The sequence below is a fragment of the Amphibalanus amphitrite genome, unplaced genomic scaffold (assembly GCF_019059575.1).
Source record: "Amphibalanus amphitrite isolate SeventyFive unplaced genomic scaffold, NRLGWU_Aamphi_draft 000094F_arrow, whole genome shotgun sequence".
Classification (NCBI taxonomy): Eukaryota; Metazoa; Arthropoda; class Thecostraca; order Balanomorpha; family Balanidae; genus Amphibalanus; species Amphibalanus amphitrite.
In genome coordinates, this window is record NW_024881590.1 from 827,091 (window position 1) to 853,668 (window position 26,578).

Sequence of the window (26,578 nt, forward strand, 5' to 3'; positions counted from 1 at the left end):
GTGCCATAACATTTCCGGTGTCATTTGAACCCAATGGGGCTCAAATGACACCGGAATATTATGACACTACCCAGGGTCAAATTACACTCAATAAGTCATTTGTACGGAATATTATGACACCACTGAGGATCAAATTACACCTAATAAGGGAGTCGTGGATTGCGAAAACGCTCAACTGTGTGAAATGACACCTATAGGATATAAAAACTCCTCATGATAGCGTCAAAAACGCTTAGATGTGTCATTTTACACTGACACCTTGCAGGATCTTTTGACACGACACCTAAAATGGGAGTCAAAATTTTGGGAGTCAAATGACCCTTGGGTATGTGATTCTGACCGAGATCAATTTACACTAAAAAAACGGTGTATGGACACCGTTTTTCAGAATCGGATTACACCATGGGTGTCAGTTGATTCCCAAATAGGGGATCGTGATTCCCGGGGGGAGTAATTATTTTTCTCCGTGTAGGGACGTTACAAAATAACTGCTCGTTCCGGGACGTTGTAACGAAACTAGGGTCGTTGCAACCTCCCTAGTTAGTATGCAACGAACCTAGGGTTGATGCAAAATAACTAGGGAGTTTAAGAATTCATCGAGTTCGAGTCTCGTTTCACAGTCAACAATCTTGACCAATGAAAATCTTGTTCAATCTAGTTCAGTTTAAAAGAAAAGGAGAACAAAATTTGAACATTCAGCTCAGGAGTATTTCACGACGGCCATCTAGTACACATTTTGTGCAGATTAGGTGCACATTTGATGCAGATTTGTGAAATTGGATGGGCATTCGCCAGGAAGCCCTTCGTAAAAATGGCCATTATCCGCTCGTTTCCAGTCTTTTTGTGATTGTTAACCCGGCACCGCCTGGGCTATTTCCGTACCCACATCAGCCTGGGGGGGGGGGGGGGGGTCGGATCCGACCCCCCCCCCCCTGTTATCTCGAGAACCAATGGTCGTATCGAGCCCCGCGAGGCGGCGTTCGAAAGGTCTCTACGAGACCTTCCCAAAGCACTCTTAAGATTTTAAGATTGAGGTCAACTTTCGGGTCAAGGTCAGGTCAAAGGTCAAATTCAGAGGTTTTGCATGATTAGGCTTACGGACAGCGGAATCGATAGCTGCTGCTCGAAACTCACCACAAATGACCTCAAAGACATAGTGAAGGTACCATGTGCGTATAGGGGTCATACTAAGTACGGGTCAAGGTCAGGTCAGGTCACGAAAGGCCACGGTTTTCACTTTCTGCTACATGGGCGTGCGACACATGTTTTATGGCTTATTTTTCACGCCAAATCCGATGGTAATGGTTATATGTGACCACACGTCACTGTGCTGGTGATAAGTGTGCATTGAAAGCATAAAAAATCGTTTGAGACGTCAAATTGATGGGGGAGAAGGTATGCGAAGTTTCAAGTTGATAGCGCAAGCGGTTCATGAGTTATTCAAGAAAAACGGAGGGGGGGTCGGATCCGACCCCCCCCCCCCAGGCGGTCGCGGGTTAAGGTTCAAACATGTGAAATGATAGTGGTCCCATGCATTATGGTGGGTGTCAAGGTCACGTGAAGGTCCGGTCAATGTCATTGACCTTTGATGACCTCAGTTCATTTCTTCTGGGTTCATATATTTTCAGGCTAGTTTTTGGAGCTGATTTCGAATTTAGCACCCATTTGAACATTAACGAAGTCATTTTGGCGCCTTCGTACCATGTCACGAAGCTGTCATTGGTGGTTGACACCTACTATGGACAGCTAGCAAGACGCCTACTGGTTGACCTGACCTGACCTGACCCGACCTGGCCTAAAAACATAAAGACATCATCGGTGATCAAAGCTAATATGAAATTTGTGATCAGCGCCCAGAAAAAAAACTCGTAACAACCTAACTCTCCAAAGTTTTAACAGGTCCCGATTTTTCCGAACTTTGAGTTACTGACCTGACCTGGAAGGTCAACCCATAACCTAGCCCCGCCCTGTGCGTTTGCGGCTAGCAAAACACCAATAAGGGCGAGAGTTAACCCCACAGTACCTGTTGGTTTTCTACATACGCGCCGGCCGGGGGGAAGGGTTGGTACGACCCCCTCGTCGTTTTTCACCCGTGACGGAGTTAGAGCGTCGCGGAAAAAACGAGCGTGTGTGCCGTTAGGAGACACAGCAACTAGTACCCGATTTTAAGGTCTCAGGTCAACCGGTGACCTCTGAGGTCAGGTCAAGTGACCCAAGACACGGGTTCGGTTTTTGATTAATAACTTCTTAAAAAACAGTCGCTGAGCGCGATTTTAGCATCAACGTGCTCGCCTTGCTTACGCGCATCGAATGGTATACTTTTTGTCCGGGTGAGGTCAACTTGGGGTGTTGACCTCGGGTCAAGGTCAGGTCAAAGACCCCCTAGGTCGCGAAATTAGTCAAAGTAGGTCATGCTGCATATTATTCGATTCGGCAGGTCTTCCTGCGTCCAGCGGTGGCTTAACCGTCTCGCTAACTCAGTTTGATCGGGAGTTATTGACGAAAAGCTCGTATGGCCTAGTGACGTCATAAATGACGTCATGCAACGTCAACAATGCAAAATTGAAGCATCTAACCTTGCAAGGAGTGCATGAAATCACGATCGGTGTGCTTGAGATAGTTTGAGATCGTTCCCGGCGTCAGAATAGCAGTTTTCATTTTTCTCAATGGACTTTTAGTGGTGAGGTCACGTGACCGACCTGACCTCATGTGATCTTTAGGAAAAATCCTAGAGGGACAAGTTGTGAGACTTCTAAAAGATGCACGTACTGTAAGTTTCATCCCCCTGTAAAAGCTCCTCTGGGACTGAGGGCGTTGTGAAGTTGCGGCATCTGAGGACCGTCCACGTATGATGTCATAGGTCAGTAACCTGACCTGACCTGAAAATCTGGTTGGTGTCACAAGATCCGGCTTGAATCAAAGGTCAGGTATGACTAGTTTCAGCTCTCTGTTGCTGGCGTGTTCGGAGCTACCGCGAAAAAAACTAGGGCCGGGGGGGGGGGGCGAGGATAAAGCCAGGCTGGGTTGGGTAAGTTTGGGTCAAGTAGTAGGCGTCCCACCCGCACCACCTGTTTGTACTACAGTAGCAGGTGCAGGTGCAGTCAACAGTAGCAGAGGTACCTAAACCACTAGCGACAGCTTCGTAGCAAGTTGCATTGGCATTACAACTATACCTACGTACCTACTTTTCAAATGTCTCAACGAATGCTGGATTCGAAATAAGCTAAAAATTTCCCTTAAAATCGTAAAATTTGAAACAGTCACCCGAAGTCACCAAACGTCAATGACCTTGACCTGGCTGGCAACTGACAAGTCAACTTGAAACCCATTCATGATGCATGGGACAACCATCAGTTCACATGTTGGCACGTTTAGGTATATGCAATCACAATAGAAGTCTGGAAACGCAGTTTTATGTCCGCTGACATAAATGGCAAATCATTTCGGTCTGCCGGTCTCAGAGATCAGATCATAGGTCAAAGGCCATTGGTTTCAGGATCATGAACTGTATAGGGAATGTGTAACCAGTAACGTAGATAAGTTCGAGGACACTCAAAGTTTCGTCACGATCGGCAGCTTTTAGCGCGAGATAATCGCGAAAAAAGAGGGGTTTTATCCGACCCGCACCCCTAAAAGTGTGAGGGATAACCCACACACGGATAGCGACGGATATCCATCACACCTACCCCAGTAACTATATTTTCTACATGTAAGCATATGCTGGCGATATAGTGCAGCCAAAAGTATCACAGTTACGTGCTTTGTCCCGGGCACCACATGGCACATATACTCCAGAGCTGAATGTTCAAATTTTGTTCTTTTCTTTTAAACTGTACTAGACTGAACAAGATTTTCATTGGTCAAGATTGTTGACGGCCCTTCTGTGAAACGAGACTCGATGAATTCTTAAACTCCCTAGTTATTTTGTAACAACCCTAGGTTCGTTGCATACTAACTAGGGAGGTTGCAACGACCCAAGTTTCGTTACAACGTCCCGGAACGAGCAGTTATTTTGTAACGTCCCTAGGGTCGTTGCAAACAAACTGATCGTTCAGGGAGGTTACAACCACCCTAGGGTCGTTGCAAACTAACTGAAATCGCATACTCCCTGTAACATATATACACATATATATATATATATATATATATATATATATATATATATATATATATATATATATATATATATATATATATATATATATATATATATATATATATATATAGTAGCAATTGGCCATTTAAATAGAAATTAAAGCAACTTTACGTTTCACCATGTGTATTCATGGCTTCATCAGAAAATACAGGCCTCTCCGCTGCGCCGAATAATACGACATATAAACATAAAAATCACCAGAAGATAAAAAGTACGTGCTCTAATTCCACTCCACTTCCTACCTAAATAAAATCTCTAGCCGAAGCACTGAAAATGATTAAACTAACATTTTTACATACAGTAACATACTTAAGATTTAGGCATATGCACTCGAGTTGTGCGGTGCAGCCTACCACACAGGCATACTGGCATTGGAGCCGTGCGGCACAGCCTACCACCCAGGTGACTGCACAGTATACTCGTACATCGATACACTGATTTGGGCTACAGTTACGAGTCCACGCTCCGGGGGGGGGGGGGGGGGGCATGTGCACCCCATCTAGCCGAATCTTTTGTTAAGACCGGCCGTTCCATCATACGTGCCTAGAAGATGCATCCATCTCTTCTCTCTTACACGCCTGTAGTCCACGTTCTGCATCCACACTCTTTCCAGTCCCACCACGCGTAAATCGTCCACACTGTGGTCCGGAGTGCAGAAGTGGTGCCTCAGCGGAAGCGCCACGGTCGGGCTGCTCACCCGTACGGATGATTGGTGGTTCTGTATACGGCCGTACAGATTTCCACCTGTCTCTCCCACGTAGCACACGCACTCACATACATTACACCATATTCCGTAAATAACATTTACACTTTTACACCCTATCGTCCTATCGTACGTCGTCACGCGCCCCTCCCCCGGTCCCCTCACGCGATCACTGCTTGAGTACATCCGTCTGCAAATGACACACTGTTTGCCGCAGCTCTCTGGTTTGCTATCGCCCTTCTTAGAAACAATACGCCTAGTTTTTGCATGTACTAAAATGTCACGTAGGTTCCTACCTCGTTTGTATGCTACCATAGGCTGACCTGGAAAGACTTCGCGTAGCCTATGCGATCTGTGGAGCAGGTGCTGCTTCTTTGTGAGTACCGACCTGATATTCGGTAGGAATTTGGAGTACGTGACCGCCATAGGTACTCTCCCCTCCCCATTAACATTATAACATTATAATATATATATATATATATATATATATATATATATATATATATATATATATATATATATATATATATATATATATATATATATATATATATATATATATATATATATATATATATATATATATATATATATATATATATATATATATATATATATATATATATATATATATATATATATATATATATATATATATATATATATATATATATATATATATATATATATATATATATAATTTTAAGCGCCTTGCGGGCGCTTGAGTTTTTTATTCACCTTTATTTTATTTTAGTGTGTATGCCTTTGTGCCATTTTCGTTTCTTTATCAAGATTTCTTTGCGTCTTTGTTCGGCGGGCGGGCGCTGCCGCAGCGGCGGATTGGCTGTGGATGCGGGCGAGGCGGCCAGGGAGCCGCCTCGTGATTGGCTGTGGATGCGGGCGCCACGTGATCCACGTGATGACCCCGGGCGGTATCACGTGACCGGGCCGACCCGGGGCGCGCAGCTGCCGGGAGCGCGCAGTCTGCATACCTAGATGTCTTTGTACGCGTGTTCGGAGTGTTGCGCTGTCGTCGCGGGACGCGAAAGAAAGACAACCTCGGTAAGAAAAGATGTGCTGACATGTTGACATTTTGTAGCGCTCGCCTGCCTGAATTTATGTTAACCCGCGCCCCGTAGGGCTACCGGCGGACCCTACCACCCGTAGGGGGGGGGGGGCGTTTCGGCACCCCCCCCCCCCTAAGATCTCGGAAAGTAACAGGCCGATTTTCAAAATTCAAACGGCGTTCGATAGCCCCACCCGGGAACTACCTTGTGACGAAATTCCATTGACCTAGGTCAAACCGATGACGTCACAGGTCAGGTCAAAGGTCAGATTTTCACCGTTCACAGGCATTTCAAGAAATGTGTTGAGAAATCGAGTAAATTGGTAATTTATTAAAAACCATCTATGGTAAATTGTTCGTTAAACACATACTTTGCTATCTGACGTCACTGATACCAGGTCAGGTCACAGCGAGGTCAGGTCACCGGGAGTCACAATATGAAGTGTCGTGTGATACATGTTTTATGGTCCATTTTACATGACAAATCCGATTATGTGGGTTAGGCAGCCTTTGGGGCCAGCCTAGGTCACGTTTTGGTGAAGGTCAGGTCAAGGTCAGGTCAAATTAGGTCAAATTTCAAAGTTGATATTTTTGCATAAAATGGGTATTGATTCGATGCAGCTCGACACGGGGAGTCTAATGGTGGTCTTTGTTTTGCTCTACGAAGTCTAGAATTGCCAAAAATTGAGTTTTGAAAATTTGGCGTCATCATTTTTGAGCCGTTTTTTCGCTATAACTTGGCCAAAAAACGAGATATCGATCTGAAATTTGGTATGTAGATAGAAGACGGTTGGTACTATCACATATATTCCGGTTTTTCGAAACTCAAAAAACTTTTTGGATTTTTTGGCTAATATATAAAAAAATGCTTTTTTGATTTTTGGGGGTCAAAACTCAAAAATTTCAAAAATCCGAGATAGCTGTTTTGTAGCTCTATTAATTCTACACCTTTTATGTCTGATCATTTTTCTGTATCTTCAAAGCTGTAGGCCTGACAGGTCTTCTCGCGAAGGTCTTTTTTTGGTCGAAAATGACAGAACATGACGTCATTCTGACGTCATTTATGGCCAACCTATCATAGCCTCTGGAAAAATGTTTGGTCACAATGTGTAAATTGATGCCCGGAGGGGTCCTGAAAGTTTGGTGGCGATATTTCCAGCCGTTTAGGAGATATCGACCGAAAAGAACAGGGGGCCGTTTCGGCCCCCCCTACGGGGCGCGGGTTTTAATGCTCATTTGTATTTGTTTGTCTTTTGTTTCCTCGGTTTGGTTTGGATATTAACGTGTACCGTAAGGTGGGGCTGTTTGAGACAGTGGGGCTATTTGAGACAGTATTTAAAATTGCTATAAAATAAAAACCACTTAAAATTTATGCTTAATTTTTTGCTCAGGCGATTTACTGCTTGATTCCACACCTCCCTGAGCAAAAATATCATACAAAAAATCAAACGATCTTCATTTTATAACGATTTTAAATACTGTCTCAAATAGCCCCACTGTTTCAAATAGCCCCACTTTACGGTATGTTTGTTTGTTATTTTTCTTCCAGAAACCGTTTCGTTTGCCTCAAATAAACAAAAAGAGCAACGAGCGCGTTTCCGAGATAAGCTTCGGACCTGCGGCGGCAACATATATGTTGACCTCGAAAGGTCAAGTTCAAAGGTTGACGTGACCTCGAGGTCATCATGCATATCATTCGATGTGAACACAATGAGACCATACGCGCGGCTGCATCTTATTCCTGTGCGGAGTTATTGGCAAAAAAAAAACGCTGGTGACCTTTGGTGACGTCACATGACCTAACATCTGCCCAACAGCAAAACAGACCTCAAGGTAGTGAGCATGACCTTGACCTTCACCTTTAATTTTGAGCACATTTTCGGAATTCTCAGATTTTCTTCTTTCGTTTCACACTCAATTTTGCCGGTTTTATGCATCCTGCCGTCCTCTAGAACGCTTACTTTCAGATCACTACACATGTGTCGGTTTTTGCCTTTGACGTTGACCTCTGACCTTAAAAATTGACCTGAGGTCAAAAGTGTTGGATGCTTCAGAATCGTATTGTAAGGACCTGTCGTTTGGTATCGCTTTTGCTTCCGTAGCTCCCTTATTTACGGAGTTAGACAGGGGGGGGGGGGCGAAAACGCTCCCCCCGGGCTGCGGTGATTGGAATTACCCCCGGGCCCGGCCGGGTTAACCCTCACCCGATCAAATAAACTGTTAGGCGTTGGCAGCACCGAATCAGTATGATCTTTGAGTGCCTTTTTTCACAAGCAGTTACACAAAAATAGAAAAAAGGAAACTCACCTGTTCCACCGTAGATGGGAAAATGTCAGGAGTATCAGTTGACACGTACTGTCCCAGAAAAACCGCTAGCTCAATGGCTTCGAAGGGGGCGATACAGTCGGCAGACGTCAGCACGTAGCGGTCGTTGATCAGCGAGCCGCCACAGAGTGGCGGGGTGGGGGCAGGTCCGCCGCGCTTCCTCCTATCGTGAGTGAACACTATAGCCGCCTATGGAACACAGAGATGTTTGAAAAGGTCCCGCCCGCCGGCGGGCCGTTCTCTCTACTCACACATCAATTACAATAACAGAAATATCAACTGTCACTTTGGGATTGTATGCCGCTGTCACGATTACGAACAGATAAAGACTTGGCAGCATAGGCTGTTCTAAGGTGCTGGTGGTAGGGGCTAACTCCAGTTTATGGTAACCAATTATAGCTATCTTCGTGGTTATTTGAATGAGCTACACGGGGGCATGGGGGTTATTGGCCCGTCGCCGTTATGCCTGGTTCACTGGCGGTCGCAGCCGTTAGCTAAAGAGGCGGGGGGGGGGGGGGGGGCAAAGTCACACTCGCGGAACATAGCATTCAACCGTCAACCGGGGGGAGGGGTTAATCGGCTAATTTTCTACGTGTGTAGCAAAATCGACGCCACAAAGTGCCGCACAGTTGGCATCTCTTATGCTACATCCATCTCATTCTTGCGTACAATTTTTGAACTCAGTTTAAGCAAAAGTAATCACTTCCATTTACCGTCCCACGGTGTGCTCACCGGTCAGGTCGCTGCACCATGCACTGAAAACAGTTAAACCCTCGCCCTGGCAGGGCATATTTCATAACATGGCCTGGCGGGGGGGGGGGGGTCGATGCGAACGTCCCCACGTGATTGGCTCCTATGACACCTAGAAACACCAAATTTGGTAGGTAGGTGGGACCCTTGGAGTTCTCGCCCCTGTGCAAATTTGGTTCCTCTAGGTCATTATTTAGGGGGTTTTTTGGGGGTATAAATGTAAAACTTTCACTAAAAACAGGTCAAAAGTTTTTCGCTTATAACTTTTGATCTAATTAAGATAGAGCAAAAAAGCACCAGTGCACTCAGCACGTCAAGGCGCGTCGAATGATATACTTTATTGTTTGCTTAAAGGAACCATCCCACCTTCTAAAATGTTGTTAAAACCAGTTAAATTGTGCCCGACTTTATAGACTGGATGACCAGGAACACGGTTCTGGCATTTATTTTTCATTAAACATCATAGGCTTCCCATATTCCAAACACAAACTTTCAAATATGTGACGTCACAGCCCAAAATTACCTCCTTCCCCAGGCCACATTACTGTCATAAAGCTGATTCTTTTTACTCTGTAGGCACCACAAAAAAGTTCAGACCAAGTTTTAAGCGATTTTTCAACGAACAAACCCATTTAAATCAGAATGACTAAACGAGGTGACGTCACACTAACGGTCGCTCCATGTTGAAGATAGGGCCTTGCGCAATGCGCAAGGCCCATTTTCAAATGAAGGGAACGAATTTCTTCAACACCAAGAGGCCGCGGGGTTGCAACCTAGATAGATAGTGGTTTCTGAACCTAGCCGCAAACTTGGCTATCTCAACTCAAACCCCATGTTAAAGGTGGGATAGTCCCTTTAAGTGTACTTAACCGCGCCGGGCTGGTTAAAGGTGGGATAGTCCCTTTAAGTGTACTTAACCGCGCCGGGCTGTTTGAACACCCCCCTGCGGTTTTTCGCAGATATCTCAAAAGCGGCGGCGCTCCCGCCGCCGTTTTTGGCACATCTGTTTGTGCATCTTTTTCGCACAAGTTGAGAAAATTTCAGACCAAGGTCACCTTAGGTCAGGTCACCAGGTGACGCCAAGTGACCTCACCTCAGAAAAAATAAGAATGCTCGTCATAGCTACACCGATTGATCGATTGTCTTGAAACTCTCAGCGATTGATTAGAGCAACATTATCTATAAAATGTGTATCTCGGAATTATGATATCTGTGACCTAAGGTCAGGTCAATTTTGCGACCTCTCCATTATAAGTCAATGGGAGAAAATTGAAAAGCGTCTGTTTTGCACGAACACTATTCTAGACACTCTCAAACATCGAGATGTAGGTGAAATTAACTTTAAATGTCAACTGTGACCCCTGATTATGTCCGCGAGGTCATCTCAGGTCACGAACAGAATCTAACAGTTTTTCGCTAATAACTTCTGATAGAGGCGTTCTAGAGCGCTGGAAACACCTTAGATGTGTTCGGCTCGACGTTGCGGATCGACTGATATGCAACATGACCTTTTCCGGTCAGGTCATGACCTTGACCTGAGACCAAATTTTCAAGATGACCCTTCAAGGTCAAATTGTAGTTCATTCGACGCGTCTCGACGAGAGGAACACGACGCTGGCAAAAGTATTGTCATGGCTCTTTTGAGTCAAAAGTTATTGTCGAAAAACACTTTGCGAAAAAAACAGCTATTTTTTTTAGTTTTTGCCCTCTGGAGGCTAAACCGTTGACCTGAGATCAATTTCGATTATTACCGTATCAAAATAAGAGTTCAAAAGCTATCGATTGAGCTTCCATGCGTTTTTCTAGCTATCATAGTTCCTTAAATAAATGCATGTTTTCTGAGAAATAAAATGACATTTGGCAAATTTTGACCCTTGATGACCTCCAGTGACCCCAATATTGCTCTAAGGTGAAAAACGACCGATATACTTTCAAACTTACGCATTGAGAGCTATCGACTGCTTTTTACCGCGTCTTTCTAGCCCTCTTAGTTTTTGAGTTAGAGGTGGGTGGTAACATATGCCCCCCCCCCCCCACATAGGGCGAAGTTGGCTGAGACCGCCACTGGGGCGCGGGATACCAAATTTTAAATTCGTATCTTACGAGGTTTCTGAGATATCCCACAAAAGGTAAAGGGAGGGCCGAGGGGCCGCTTGATACCCTCCCCCAGCGGTTCCAGGGTTAACTCGTAGGCATACTTTATAAGCATGTATCGTGTTTTTTATGTCTTACCATCCATGGATATTGCAGAAAGGTAGTTTCGTAGCCCCCAACTATTCGTGTTTCTGCACTCCTTATGCCGCCCAAGAAAATTGGTTGTTGATTTTCCTTCCCACAGCACTGACTGTTCTTGGCAAGACCGGGGATGAAGCGTGCTCTGGGAGTGAGATACTCGAAGAAGGGGAATATTCTAGCCTGTCGGCCCGTTTCCGGTGACCTCTGCGCTGTTGCTGTACTGGGCGACTGCCATGCTGCTGATGAATCCAGGGCAGGCAGCCAGCCGTCCTTCTCAGCCGGGAACTGTCGGCACATGGGCATCACACAATGTCAGCCGTTTAACCCGCGACCGCCTGGGGGGGGGGGGTCCGATCCGACCCCCCTCTGTTTTTCTTGAATAACTCATGAACCGCTTACGCTATCAACTTGAAACTTGGCATACCTTCTCCCCCATCAATTTGACGTCTTCTGTGCAATTTTTAAGAAAACATTACCAATTTTTTTTAGAGATATCGATTTTAGTGATGTAACTACATGGCGTTTTTAGTCAAAAAGTGGTAAGTGTTTAAAAAATCGCCAAAAATCAGGGTTTGAAGCAAATTGCAAATTAAGGACATGAACAGACGCAGCTCATCGATTTCTTTAAAATGGTTATCTCAGATTTTCCATATAATGCGTTTTTCACCCGTAAACATTCAAAAAACTATATTTTTTGAAAAACAGCTGATAAAATCCAAAATTTTGAGAATTTTCAAAAACCGGAATATATGTTATAGAGCGCTGTTAGAACATTAGATGTCCCAAATTTCAACTTTCTATTTTGATTTTTGACCCCCAAATTGTAAAAAATAGCTCCAACATGCATAGGGCACGGAGACGTCATAAGCATTTTTGTGAATTAGAGGCATTTCTGAACATCGCATGTGAAAACAAATGGCACCACTAGATTCCTGGGACAAAGCACGTATAGAAAAGTGTATTTTTATGTCAAAAATAAAAAGTTGAAAAATTGACCTTTTTTCTTAGCCCTCGTTTAGTTATGTATGGTATAAACGACTTTTTATGCTTTCAATGCACACTTACCACCAGCACAGTGAATTGGGGTCACATATAACCATTACCTTTCCGTGGTCTATGATCACCTGACCAAGACCTGAAAATCAAAATACAAGTTTCGTACCCTCAGGGCAGGGTTTCGGAGTCGTGGTAGCGCTGTTCCGACTCCGACTCCGACTCCGACTCCGGGCTCCTGACCGACTCCGACTCCGACTCCGACTCCGACTCCGGGTCTGATACGAATGGCAATGGCGGCCGCCAAAATTTTGCGTGATATGACGCCACATGCTAGGTCTACGTGCACGGGGAGAACGCCCCTACACTCCGGTTTCCTTCATGCAGTCACCATTTCTCCCACGTGGACGCAGCTGAATCCACAAAAGGTCAGCGGTCAGCGTGGAAACCCGCCGAGAAGCACGAGAGGCGGCCGTATCACGAACACGAGCATCGCCATCATGTCGGTCATTCCTATGTGTTGATACTTTTCGGAGCATAAACGAAGAAAATAAAAATACATTTAGTCTTTGACTCGTCAAATACTTCATATAGTGGAAGTTATAACAGGCATGCAAAATACTTGGCTACTTAATTATGATATAACTTGAAACTTGTAAGATCCAATGTTTGTCATTTAGAACAAAAACAAGATGAGTGCAATTTTTATCGCCGGAAGCGAATTCTACCGCGGGCAACTGGTAAGGTAAGAAAAACTGAAAAGTGATGTCACAGATTCTAGTTATTTTCCGGAGTCGGAGTCAAGGCAGCTTGACCGACTCCGGCTCCGACTCCGACTCCTGGCTGCTTGCCACGACTCCGGGCGACTCCGACTCCGACTCCGACTCCGACTCCGAAACCCTGCCTCAGGGTATCTAAAGTTTCTGTTCACGAGTGTGTAAACAAAAAATCGGCCTGATCTGACTTGTAAGACGGCAGCCATAGGCCAAAAAGGGAACAAGTCAAATATCGATAATTTTTACTTTGACCTGACCTGTGACGTCATCGGTGACCTCGAGGTCAATGAAATTAGGTTTCGTTCGACAGTTTTTCCGGGGCTATCAGATGCCGTTTGAATTTTGACGATCAGTCCAGTAGTTTCGTAGTTAGGAGGGGGGGGGGCTATGAATAGCCCCCCCCCCCAGTGGGGCGGCGTGTTATCCCGCGCCCTCCTGGGGGTGTTTGAACACCCCCCCTCGTGGTTTTTCGCGAATATCTCAACAACGGCAGCGCGGAGCGCCGCCGTTTTTGGTACACCTATTCATACATCAATTCTACAAATCTTGTGAAAATTTCAGACCAAGTTCATTCAAGGTCAGGTCACCAGATCACTTGAAGTGACTTCACCTAAAAAAAAACCTTTCAATGTCTGCCATAGCTACACCGTGTGACCGATTGCTTTGAAACTTTCAGCGATTGCTGAGAGCAATAACATATCAAAAATCGGAATTTTTTATATGTTATTGAGATAAAGTATATCTCAGAATTTTTATATCGATGACCTAAGGTCAGGTCAATTTTGCGACCTCCCCATTAAGTCAATGGGAGAATATTAAAATGTGCCTCTTTTCACATCATCAACACTCCCAAACACTGAAGTACAAGTAATTTAGGCACACTGAACATGAAAATTGTGTCCGTGACCCCTGTTTATGCCCCTGAGGCCATCTCAGGTCACGAATGGTATCTTACACTTTTCGCAAACAACTTTTGATAGAGGCATGCTAGAGCGATGAAAACGCGTTAGATGTGTTCAGCTCGACGATACGGATCGACTGATATGAAACATGACCCTTTCAGGTCAGGTCATGACCTTGACCTGAGGTCAAATTTTCAAGTTGACTTTTCAAGGTCAAGTTATAGTTCATTCGATGCGTCTTGACGAGAGGAACACGATGCCGGTAAAAGTAAGCTCGTGCAAGGCTTGGTTCAAAAGTTATTGCAGAAAAAAAAAACTTTCCAAAAAAATCGTTTTTTTTTTGCAGTTTTTGCCCCCTGCAGGCAAAACCGTTGACGTTAGGTCAAATCTAAGAGAATTTCTCAGAAACGGCGTTAACACACGCAGTGGAAGGGGGGGCGGATTTCGCCCACCCCTCCTGTTTTTCGCCAATAACTCGCGCCACAACTATATTATTAACCTTCACCCCAGTGGGGGGGGGGGCATATGCTACCACCCTGTCGCGTTTTTTGCGTGTAAATAAAAAACCGCGGCGCGTAGCGCCGCGTCGCTTGGGGTAGCTTTTGGTACATCAATTTTGGATAATGTGTGAAATTTTTGACCCCAGGTCATGTCAGGTCAGGTCACCAGGTCAAGTTAACTAACCAAGCCTAAAAAAAGTTTGCAATCATGTCCAGCCTGCAGTGTTTGTCACAAAGGTTTCAAACTTGGTGGATTGCATGCTGTTATGGGCGCCTACAATTTGTATATCTCGGATTTTTTTATATCCGTGACCTAAGGTCAGGTCAGTGGCGTGACCTTTCCATTACAAGTCAATGGAGAAAAATGAAAATGCCTCTAGATCCGTGTGTACGCATCGGAACAGTCCAAATATTTCAGAATCACAATGATTTAGTCCACTCGTGATGACCAAGGTGTCATTTTTGCTGATAGTCTCTAGACAGGTCATCCGAGGTCACTTGAGGCTACAAACAGTTTTTTGCCAGTAACTCGCGATTGGAAAGAGATAGAACGCTGGGGATGGTCTCATTGTGTTTGTCTTGTTGAGACGCATCGACTGATATGCAACATGACCTTTTCCGGTAAGGTCATGACCTTGACCTGAGGTCAAATTTTCAAGTTGACCTTTCAAGGTCAAATTATAGTTCATTCGACGCATCTCGGCGAGGGGAACACGATTCTGGCAATAGAAATGTCGTGCCTTTTTGTAGTCGAAAGTTATTGTCGAAAAACACTTTTCGTAAAAACAGCTATTTTTGGAATGTTTGCCCTCTGGAGGCTAAACCGTTGACCTGAGGTCAATATTGATAATGACCTTTTCAAAAGAAGAGTTCAAAAGCTATCGATTGCTTTTTCATGCGTTTTTGTAGCTACCATAGTTCATGAGATAGCGGCATGTTTTCTGAAAATTATAATGACAATTGGCAAATTTTGACCTTTGATGACCTTTGGTGACCCAAATATTGCTCTAAGGTGAAAAATGACCGAAATACTTTCAAACGTACGCATTGAGGGCTATCGACTGCTTTTTACCGCGTCTTTCTAGCCCTCTTAGTTTTTGAGTTAGAGGTGGGTGGTAACATATGCCCCCCCCCCCCCCCCACTAGGGCGAAGTTGGCCGAGACCGCCACTGGGGCGCGGGTTAATGTGACATATTGGCTACCTGTCCAGAATTGAATTGCGGATCTTCTCGTGCAAGATATAAGAAAATCGGTTCACAACTTTTCTAGTAATAGCGGTGTTAGGTCAAACATCCTGCCGCCGCGGCGGCGCCGCGGCCGGCGCCAGCCGTTACGCACCGCCTGAATTGTAGACTGTGCCGGGGCAGGACGGTTCCGTCTTTACATCGCGCTCGCCGCTCCTTACCGCTGATGATATTCGATTCGCGTCAAATTTTGTAAGAAGACTAAGAAGTGTACAGGTAATCTTATGGTTAAAGAATTTTGAAAATCGGCCGGTAACAACTTGAGTTATGAGTGTGTAAACACAAAATTGTGAATGCCGCGTTTCCCACGTCGGCCGATCCCGCTTCAGCCGGCGACATCTTACCCTTAGCAGGTATCTAACTGCCATATTTATTGTTGGATTAACTAGAAATTCGCCATACATACTCACAGATGTATGTTTTTCGTATAGTGAAAGAAAAAAGAAAATCGGCCGTAACTTTTTGAGTTATCGGCGTGTAAACGCAAAAAAGTTGCTCATATGGCAGATTTGACCACATTTGACCTCATTTCACCTGGAAGATATTGATCTAGGGTCATGAAATTCACACACAACAGAGTTTCCCCAAGCCCAGGGCTGGGAAACATCCTCGGTGTGTCACCATTGGGAGTTGGAGCCCAACAATTTGTCACCATGGGTTTGTCACCAATTCCACGCCTTCAAGCGCTAAGTTACGAACAATTCAAGATTTTATGACGATTCTAGAACTTCAGCTGACATTGATTGCACAATTAGGTCACCAATGCGCAGCATCTCATATGTATGAAAAAGTTCAAACGCAATGACTCTTTAATGTCTCACGGATGCAGATCTGTGATGTTCGCTAGAATGTTCATGCTACTCACACAAAAAAAGCGCATCGCAGCATCTGCAACGTATACAACTGACCAATATTTACGGTGCACGCCTCCATGGGCGTTTCCAATCGAAACACCGAAACCGAAAGCATCCGGGCGATGAAAGGGTGTCGGTCGGCTACTGTTTGAAGCCGACGTAGTGAAATAGGTGAAATAAACGAGGGAAAAGCAGCTTTAAGGGCGCTCGTAATTATATTTCAAGATTCACAACTCTTGAGGAGAGTGAATCTCGTCAACAAATCTTGAAGTACAGCATTGCATAATGGCAATTTCCGCAATTATTGTAGGTACACCATGATGTAATGAATGCGAAATACCTGCTTCATATGAGCCAAAGGAAGCTTCATAAAGGAGCTTCATATAACCAAAGGAACACTACAACCCATCACCAAAGGACCAAACCAAAGGAACACTTCAAAGGAGCTTCATATAACCAAAGGAACACTACAACCCATCAATTTAGGAAACAATATGCCTCAAGAGAACATCATACGAAAGTGCAGAAAAGGACAATAATATCACTTTTTGTCAAGCTGGATTGCCCCTATTGATTCTGTTCATCTTTCCGGCCTGTCCCCACCAGACTGGAAAACACCCTTGCAATACGCCGGACGCCCGTGAGGCCCTCATGCGCTGAAATTCGACGCAAGGGATTTTGCGCATAAGTTTCTGCACGATTTGCGCCGAAAGTTGGGTGCCTATTTGTGCCAAAAATAAGCCACTTATATTTAAAGCACGTGTGCACATCTACCGACTAAGGCTATATCAACCAGACAGAGCGTCCCGGAGCCTTGAGCGCTGTCCCATGTTTGAACGTCTGAATCAACTAGTTGATCCAATACCACAATACGTGTAGCGCACTGTATCGTGCCGTGGAACAAGGTTCAGGCCAGAAGTTCCAGGGCCACAAAAATCGGCGGAGCGGTGTGTTCGAGGCTGGCATGGGCGCCAGCGAGGGCTGGGCAGCGGAGCAGCACGTGCTCCAGCACATCAGCCTTCTCGGCACTCGGCGCAAAACGCGACGGGCACCGCTTGTCCGGGCACTGCTGGCACGCCGCAGAGGGGAGACAGCCGATTCGGTGTACTTACTGAAGCCAGAGGTGAATAAAACTCAAAAGCTGTCACCTACGCGATGTCTAGCTGTCACCATTTTTTTTTTTACAAGTAATGTTGAAACAGAAGGTACTTTTTTACGTTTTCTCATCACCTTTTTAGGCCTAAAAAAATGAAAATGAGGCTAGAATGTTATGAAACTAGCCTTTCAAACTTCGGACACTGGGACCTTCCAAATATCGGACCTTTCAGATTTCGGACAACGCATGACCACATTTCAGTGACACAACACAACAAAAATAAATCACTACCATCCAACTTACCTATAGGTCTGATCGACGTCCTAGCTCGTTCTGGCTTCCTGGTCCAGTTCAATCAGAACTCAAGAAAGGATTGTCAGTTGTCACTGATTCACTTGCCTTTGCTTCAGTAGTCAGAACCAATTATCAACGCTCCTACCAAGTTTCTGGGACCGATGGTCATGATTGGACCTTACCCCAGTTGTGGACCAGATGTGACGTCCCCTCGTCCCAGTCGCCCGGTCCTTCCCTACTCCGGCGGCGGCCAAGGCCGCGCCGGACGCGCCGGTCCCCACCACCGTTCAACCGGCGACGAGCGGGGGCGAGCTGTCGCGCTGTCGCCGTTTTTCCTGCGTTGTCTATGGCGCTTCACAACGCACCGGCTGTCGCACCGGCGGGATTTTTCAGCCCCAGCTGTCTACAAAGAGATGACGCTGTTAAATTTTTGTGCCGTGGTCCATAGCGGCCCTCTATGGGAAGACAGCTCTGATTTTAGCGGAAACGGACTAGTTATATATTTTAAATTCATCAACTGAGATGCTCGAATCTGTCTCTTTATGCCTATGGCTGTCACCTACGCACGCAGGCGAGTAGCAGGGTTTTTTCACCTCTGACTGAAGCGAGCGGGCCCAGTAAGTGCCCAGGGCCCGCCCTCATCAGGTGCACCGAAACGGCATCCTCCCGGTTGGTGTCCTCTCGATCCTCTCCGGGGATGAGAGTGGCAGCGTGCTAGCTAGAAGTGACTTGAATGGTAACTCGGACCAGTTGTCGCGCCATTTGACGCGAGGCCGCACAATGAACCACCCGGGTCAGCGAGCGGGCGTCCGAGGGCAGGGCGGCCCCTTGTTTCGCCAGGTCGTCAGCGCTCTCATTTCCCTCGATCCCGCAGTAGGCAGAAACTTGGGCAGGAACCCGCTGCAGGATTACTTCACGACCCTCGGCGATGCTCAACAAGGTCTCCCATACCTATCTCAGCGCCGAGGGTGGAGGCCTCACCTGGGCGGCCGCTCCTCCACTGAGTACTCAGGGCGGCTCGTGAGTCGGAGCACGCGACGACGTGAGTCGGAGCATTGGGGACGTCTCGTCCCGAACAGACGTCCCGAGCCTCTCCAGAGCCGCCCGCGGGGCGAATGTGCTGCTAGATCGACCAGCGTGCCGAAAATTTCGGTGAACGCCATTCGCCGAAAAATTCAGCGGCCGCCATGCGCTGAATTCAGCGTATACGAAGTTACACCGGACGTGCGCTAAAATTTCCGGGAAAATCTCGCCACTACGCCGGACATATTCGGCTTAACTTGTACTTTTTCCAGTCTGGTCTCCACAATTATTGGCCATTACCTATATTTGTTGGCAAATGAATCAATGAATAAATACCTACCATGTTTATTTAATATTAGCTATTGGAAAATTTGTCACTTTCTGCCTAACTAATCAATAAAGGGTGCATATATAATATATTATGCAATGCATCACTGATGCAGTGTCTAGGTGGTGAATTGAAAATATAAAAAGATGCAGGCTGGGAGATTAAGGTCCTTTGTGGCACACCAAGCCCACTGCCTACCCAGCCATACATAGGGCTATACCTATCTAATTTTACTTTTTGCACCCTCTAAAAACTGGAGAAATTGAGAAAATAAAGATATTAAAGGAAAGGAACCATCCTCCTTAGCTTGAAAAAAAAAGAAACTACACAATACTAAGAATACTTTTTTTACACAAAACATTTCTACATTACACCTGACCACATGTTGATTCAGGTAAGGTTAGGTTACATTAGGATTAGTTAAGCTTAGGTCAGCTTAGATTAGGTTTTGTTGTTTTTGCTTGAGGTGTAGCTGTTTTTAAGGAGTGAATGATTATGTCAACAAGTTTCTAGGTTGAATATATGGCTTGTGATAATATGGTGTGGTTTATATTAAATTTTGAGCAGCCAGCAGTGAGGAGAACCTAATGGTGCATCCGATGGGTGGAACTAAAAGCTAAGAAGAAGAAGAAGATGAGCCTAGGCTAGGGTGCAAAAAGGCAATTTCACCATGCAAAGGAAAAATGCATAGTCCATGAAATGCATTCAATGGATTGATACTCCCTCAACATGTAACTTCAAAAGAAATGCCGCAAGTAAATTTATCCATTCCACAATTTGCTACATTTCCAGAAAACCAACAAATTTGAACTTTTGGAAAGAAAATTTTAAAAGGAAAACATTTTGGGTATTTTTATGATGTGCGAATGAACTAGCAGAAGCTTGATCTAGCATCATAAAATCAATTGGCCTTTGGATAGGTAGGTATTTTAACCCTCGCCGGCCGAGGGGGGGGGGGGCGGGTGCCGCCCCCCCCCATAGGTTTTTTTCGCGATAGCTCCGAACACGCTGGCGATAGAGAGCTGAAACTTGGCATACCTGACCTTTGATCCAAGCCGCATCTTTTGACACCAACCGCATTTTTGGGTCAGGTCAGGTCACTGACCTATGACGTCATAAGTGAACCTCTGCACGGTCTTCAGATGTCGCAACTTCGCAACGCCCTCACTGCCAGAGGAGATGTCACAGGGAAATGAAACTTGCAGGATCTAGTATCCATTATGAGTCTCACAACTTGTATATCTCGGATTTTTCCTAAAGGTCATATGAGGTCAGGTCATTTTCGTGACCTCACCATTATAAGTCAATGGGGAAAAATGAAAACTGCTATTCTGGCGCCGGGAACGATCTCCAACTATCTCAAGCACACAGAATCGTGATTTGATGCACTCCTTGCAAGGTTAGATGCGTCACTTTTGCAATGTTGACCTTCCGTGACGTCATTTATGACGTCATCAAGGTCATATTAGTTTTTCGTCAATAACTCCCGACCAAATTGAGCTAGCGAGTCGGGAAAGCCACCAATGGACTCAGGAAGACCTGCCGAATCGAATGATATGCGACATGACCTCTTTCGACCAACTTCGTGACCTGGGGGTGCTGACCTGACCTTGACCTGAGGTCAACACCCTAAGTTGACCTGACCCGAACAAAAAGTATATCATTCGACGCGCCTGAGCGAGGCGAACACGATGCTGCCAAAATCGCGGCTCTGCGGCCGTTTTTTGCGAAGTTATTCACCAAAAACTGAACCGTACCCTGGGGCACTTGACCTGACCTCAGAGGTCACCGATTGACCTAGGACCTTAAAATCGGGTACCAATCTCTGCGTCTCGTAACGGCGCACACGCTCGTTTTTTTCCGCGACGCGCTAGCTCCACCAGGGGCGAAACGGCGAGGGGGGGGGGGTCGTACCCGCCCCCCCCCCCCTCGGCCGGCGCGTATGTAGAAAACCAATAGGTCCGGCGAGGGTTAACCACCAAGGTAAGTACGTGTCTCAGACTGATGGGAAAAATGTAATATCAAGACAACAGACAACTAGATTTCAAAGTTCTTTTTTGTTTTTGGAGGATATTAAGTGACATACCTATCAATATCATGAGGCTGATGACATCATAGTGCCTAGTGGAGTGAGTACCTAATGTGTCATCACTGCAGGGATTACACTGCCATTATTTGACTGGTTTTCCTCCTGGTGGCCATCCCAACACATATTTGGTTTTGGCTCCTTGAAAAAAAGGGTATCGGTAACCCTGGCGTCACCGGTAGCGTTTTCGTTCAAGGTTAAGGTTTCCTGTATTAGGCAGTATTAGGCCACCGTGCCAAGCCGAAGCATGCTGTGACGTCACTGGGTAAGAGAACGTACCACGCTATCAGTATCGAGTATCGACTGAGACTCAGATAGACTCAGAACGACTCAGGCAGACTCCAACTAACTCAGACCGACTCAACCGACTCAAATAGATTCCGATCGACTCAGACCGACTCAGAACGACTCAAACTGACTCAGACCGACTCAACCGACTCAAATCGATTTCGATCGATTCAGACCGAATCGGAACGACTCAACCGACTCAAATAGATTACGATCGACTCAGACCGACTCAGAACGACTCAAACTGACTCAGGCCGACTCAAAATGACTCGACCGACTCAGAACGACTCAAACTGACTCAGACCGACTCAACCGACTCAAATAGATTCCGATCGACTCAGACCGACTCAGAACGACTCAAAATGACTCAGACCGACTCAACCGACTCAAATCGATTTCGATCGACTCAGACCGACTCAGAACGACTCAAACTGACTCAGACCGACTCAACCGACTCAAATAGATTCCGATCGACTCAGACCGACTCAGAACGACTCAAAATGACTCAGACCGACTCAACCGACTCAAATCGATTTCGATCGACTCAGACCGACTCAACCGACTCAAATAGATTCCGATCGACTCAGACCGACTCAGAACGACTCAAAATGACTCAGACCGACTCAACCGACTCAAATCGATTTCGATCGACTCAGACCGACTCAGAACGACTCAAACTGACTCAGACCGACTCAACCGTCTCAAATCGATTCCGATCGACGCAGACAGACTCAGAACGACTCAGGCAAACTCAAACCGACTCAAGCAGACTCAAACTGACTCTATTTGAGTCGGTTGAGTCGGTTTGAATCCGCCTGAGTCTGTCCGAGTCGTTCTGAGTCTTTCTGAGTCGCTCGGAATCGAGCTGAATCGGCCCGAGTCTGCCTGAGTCGGTTTGAGTCTACCTGAGTCGTTCTGAGTCTTAAAGACTGAGTCGCTCGGAATCGATTTTAGTCGGTTTGAGTCTGCCTGAGTCGTTCTGAGTCTGTTGTCCGCCTGAGTCGTTCTGAATCGGTCTGAGTCGATCGGGATCGATTTGAGTCGGTTGAGTCGGTCTGAGTCAGTTTGAGTCGATCTGGGTCAGTTTGAGTCGTTCTGAGTCGGTCGAGTCAGTTTGAGTCTGCCTGAGTCGGTTTGAGTCTGCCTGAGTCGTTCTGAGTCTGTCTGAGTCTGTCTGAGTCTGCCTGAGTCATTCTGAGTCTGCCTGAATCGCTTGGAATCGATTTGAGTCTGTTTGAGTCCGCCTGAGTCGTTCTGAGTCGGTCTGTGTCGATCGGAATCGATTTGAGTCGGTTGAGTCGGTCTGAGTCAGTTTGAGTCGGTCTGAGTCAGTTTGAGTCGTTCTGAGTCGGTCGAGTCAGTTTGAGTCTGCCTGAGTCGGGTTGAGTCTGCCTGAGTCGGTTTGAGTCTGCCTGAGTCGTTCTGAGTCTGTCTGAGTCGATCGGGATCGATCGGAATCTATTTGAGTCGGTTGAGTCGTTCTGAGTCAGTCTGAGTCGATCGGAATTGATTTGAGTCGGTTGAGTCGGTTGAGTCGGTCTGAGTCAGTTTGGGTCGTTCTGAGTCGATCTGAGTCGATCAGAATCTATTTGAGTCGGTCTGAGTCGTTCTGAGCCGGTCGAGTCAGTTTGAGTCTGCCTGAGTCGGTTTGAGTCTGCCTGAGTCGTTCTGAGTCTGTCTGAGTCGATCGGAATCGATCGGAATCTATTTGAGTCGGTTGAGTCGTCTGGAGTCGGTCTGAGTCGATCGGAATTGATTTGAGTCGGTTGAGTCGGTCTGAGTCAGTTTGGGTCGTTTCGATCGGAATCTATTTGAGTCGGTTGAGTCGTCTGGAGTCGGTCTGAGTCGATCGGAATTGATTTGAGTCGGTTGAGTCGGTTGAGTCGGTCTGAGTCAGTTTGGGTCGTTCTGAGTCGATCTGAGTCGATCAGAATCTATTTGAGTCGGTTGAGTCGGTCTGAGTCAGTTTGAGTCTGCCTGAGTCAGGTTGAGTCTGCCTGAGTCGTTCTGAGTCTATCTGAGTCTCAGTCGATACTGATAGCGTGGTACGTTCTCTTACCCAGTGACGTCACAGCATGCTACGGCTTGGCACGGTGGCCTAATACTGCCTAATGCAAGAAACCTCAACCTTGAACGAAAACGCCACCGGTGACGCCAGGGTTACCGATACCAAAAAAGCTGGGTTACAGCTCACCCAACTTGAACTCACCCCACCAAAAAACGTAGATTGTGATGGGCCGCTGACTTGATGAAATAAGGCACTTGTTCTGGTCCAGTCACAGATGAATCACAAGGGACAAATCACAAGTAATCTGGCAAGGCTGTATCAAAATCTAACAAAACACATCAACTTGCACGCTTGCCTCAAACGCTTCTTATTGTTATACTTCTACATGCTTCTACTGCTTCTACTGCTATTCAAAAATTTGCCAAGGCCATCTATAGAGCAAAGCAAAACGCTGTTCTGTTTGTCCGTGCGCAGTAATTTCCGCCTGGCGGACCAATGAGCGTTGGTGACAGAATGGCGACAAATGGTGACTGTGTCACCATTGCATTGCGTTAGCATGGGACCGCACTGGCTCGTTTCTCAGCCGGACCACTTTGCTTACGTGAGAGTTTTGCTGATTCTGCTCATAGAACACATATGGAGCTCAAACGTTGAGGGACGGTAGAGATGCAACTTTTGACAAATAAATGTAGAGATGCAAGTAGAAGGTATAACAAATGCATGCTCCTACTTGCTCGCGTGTTACAGGCCCTATGCAAGATGCAGTCAATATGAGTATGCGACAAGAATGCAGCCTCTCAGTCACAATATTTGTCACCGGGCACATCATATTTTGTCACCATTTACAATGGCACAATGGCAGCTTTTTTCAGCCCTGCCCAAGCCTTCACCTACCCTCAAAATTTCGTTTTTTTCTAGCTCCAGTGGGAGCTGAGATCTGAGGGGGGGACATCCGCCCCCCCTTCCACTGGGCGTAGTACTCGCAACCCTTCCACTGCGCGTGTTAACCCGGCAGTTGCTGGGGTATTTCGCCACCCACCGTTTGCTGGGGGGGGGGGGGGGGGGCGTTAAACGCCCCCAGCCGATAACTCGAGAACCAATAGGCGCAGCGAAACGCACGAGGCGGCAAACGAAAGAACGCGACGAGACGCTTCAGATGAGTACTTTAAAGTTGAATTTTGAGGTCACAGGTCAGGTCAAGGTCAGGTCAAACACCTGAAATCGGGCTTTCAGTAGCATGGACTTCAGGACTTCGCAATGGGCGCCTCTCGTCATAAACTCTGTCAAAACGGTGCACAATCCATCATATAAGGCCTACAAGAGTGTCAGCTCCATGCAGGGGTCAGTCAAGCATAGGTCAGGGTCAAGGTCAGGTCAACCGGGCAGGCACATATCCCCGAATATAAAAACTGCTATTTGCAGCCTGTGACAAATGTTTCATGGGTAATTTGGGGCGTAGAGCACGATGGTGACATTCATTTTATCATATGTGTACGTGTTTGGCTAAAAAAGTTCAATTTAAGAAATGCATGTATCATGGTCGTGAAGTAGTCACGAGAAATTGCCAAGATTCAGTTCAAGATTTTGGAAAATGCGGAACGATAATCAATAATCGAAGATAGCCATCTGATTGTTCATGGTATTGGCAGTCTAATGGCGTTTATGGCATGTCTGTATGTCTATTCTGTGATTTTATATGATTTTTTGAACATATGCCGTTTTTGGTCGAAAACTCAGAAATCATGACGTCACTAAATCCTCGATATCTCAAAAAATTTTCCGACCGATATTTTTGAAACCTTGTCACAATAAACTTCAATCAATTCCCTACAGGTACCCAAAATTTGGCGCGCCTGCGGCGCGCCGTTTTTATGCTATGGCCCGGCGAAAAAAGTGGGGGCGTTTAACGCCCCCCCCCCCAGCAACTCGCGGGTTAAAAGGGCTGTCGAATGCGCTTTTCCGCAGCGCTGTAGCTCTATTGGTTCCCGAGTTATGCGTTGGATTCTTGGAAATTTTTTGACGTTCGACCTGGAAATCGGCGAAATTTTGCCTTCAATGACCTCTGGTGACCTGACCTTTGACCTGACCAAAAAATGACTGTAGTGATTTCGTCATTATTTTTGACGCCCTTTCGAACGCCGCCTTCCGCGTATCGCTACGTGGCCCAGGAGCCGAGTTAGAAAGGGGGTGTTCAACCCCCCACCCCCACCCAAGAGGGCGTGGAAATCCAGGACCTACAGCCGGGCGCGGGTTATACACAGACCCCAGTGGGGCGCGGGTTAACCCGCGCCCCGCTGGGGGGGGGGGGGGGGCAGAATCTGCCCCCCCTCCCGTTTTTCGCCAATAACTTCTAAACGCGTTACGCCAGCGACGTCAAACTTTCGGTACCTTATCATACATCAATTTGACACGTTCCCTGAAAAATTTGAGCGAAATCCGTCGGAAAATTTTTGAGAAATTGACGTTTTAGTGACGTCATGTTCGCCATTTTCGCCTAAAAAACGGCAAAATTTCAAACGCCGCTAACATCTTCATTTTTAAAGGAATCAAGACGTAACAAAAAAGTTTATACGTGATTCTACTTTGTCTATCAAATGGCTATCTCGGTTTTTTTGAAAATTTTGTTTTTTGGCCCAAATTTTTTTCAAAAAACTGACTTTTTTGGGAAAATAATTATAAAATCCAAAATTTTGAGTGCATCAAAAAAACCGGAATATATGTCAGAGAACTGGTCTATGTGCACCAACATACCAATTATTAGAAGAATCGGTTCAAAAATGTAGGAGTTATTCAAAATTGTATGACGTCACGACACACAAAATTTTTGAAAAATGATTTTTTTGACGTTCTAGACCTCGCACGGAAACAAAAATAGCACCATTCGATTCGCCGTGAAAAACTGCATCAGATAGACACCTTTTGAGGCCTTAACCCGCGACCTGGTGGGGGGG

General features: G+C 46.0%; 1 protein-coding gene across 1 annotated transcript in view; it reads right to left on the minus strand.

The window, feature by feature from the left end:
* Positions 1-23,999, minus strand: part of LOC122380284 (serine protease 56-like) — a 63,644-nt gene extending 39,645 nt beyond the window's left edge. The window contains exons 1-3 of the mRNA XM_043363322.1: positions 23,829-23,999; positions 11,233-11,520; positions 8,233-8,439 (exon numbers count right to left, since the gene is read on the minus strand). Coding sequence (XP_043219257.1) covers positions 8,233-8,439; positions 11,233-11,235 — 210 coding nt within the window. The 5' untranslated portion in view covers positions 11,236-11,520; positions 23,829-23,999. The remainder of the gene's footprint in view (positions 1-8,232; positions 8,440-11,232; positions 11,521-23,828) is intronic.
* Positions 24,000-26,578: the final 2,579 nt, after the last annotated feature.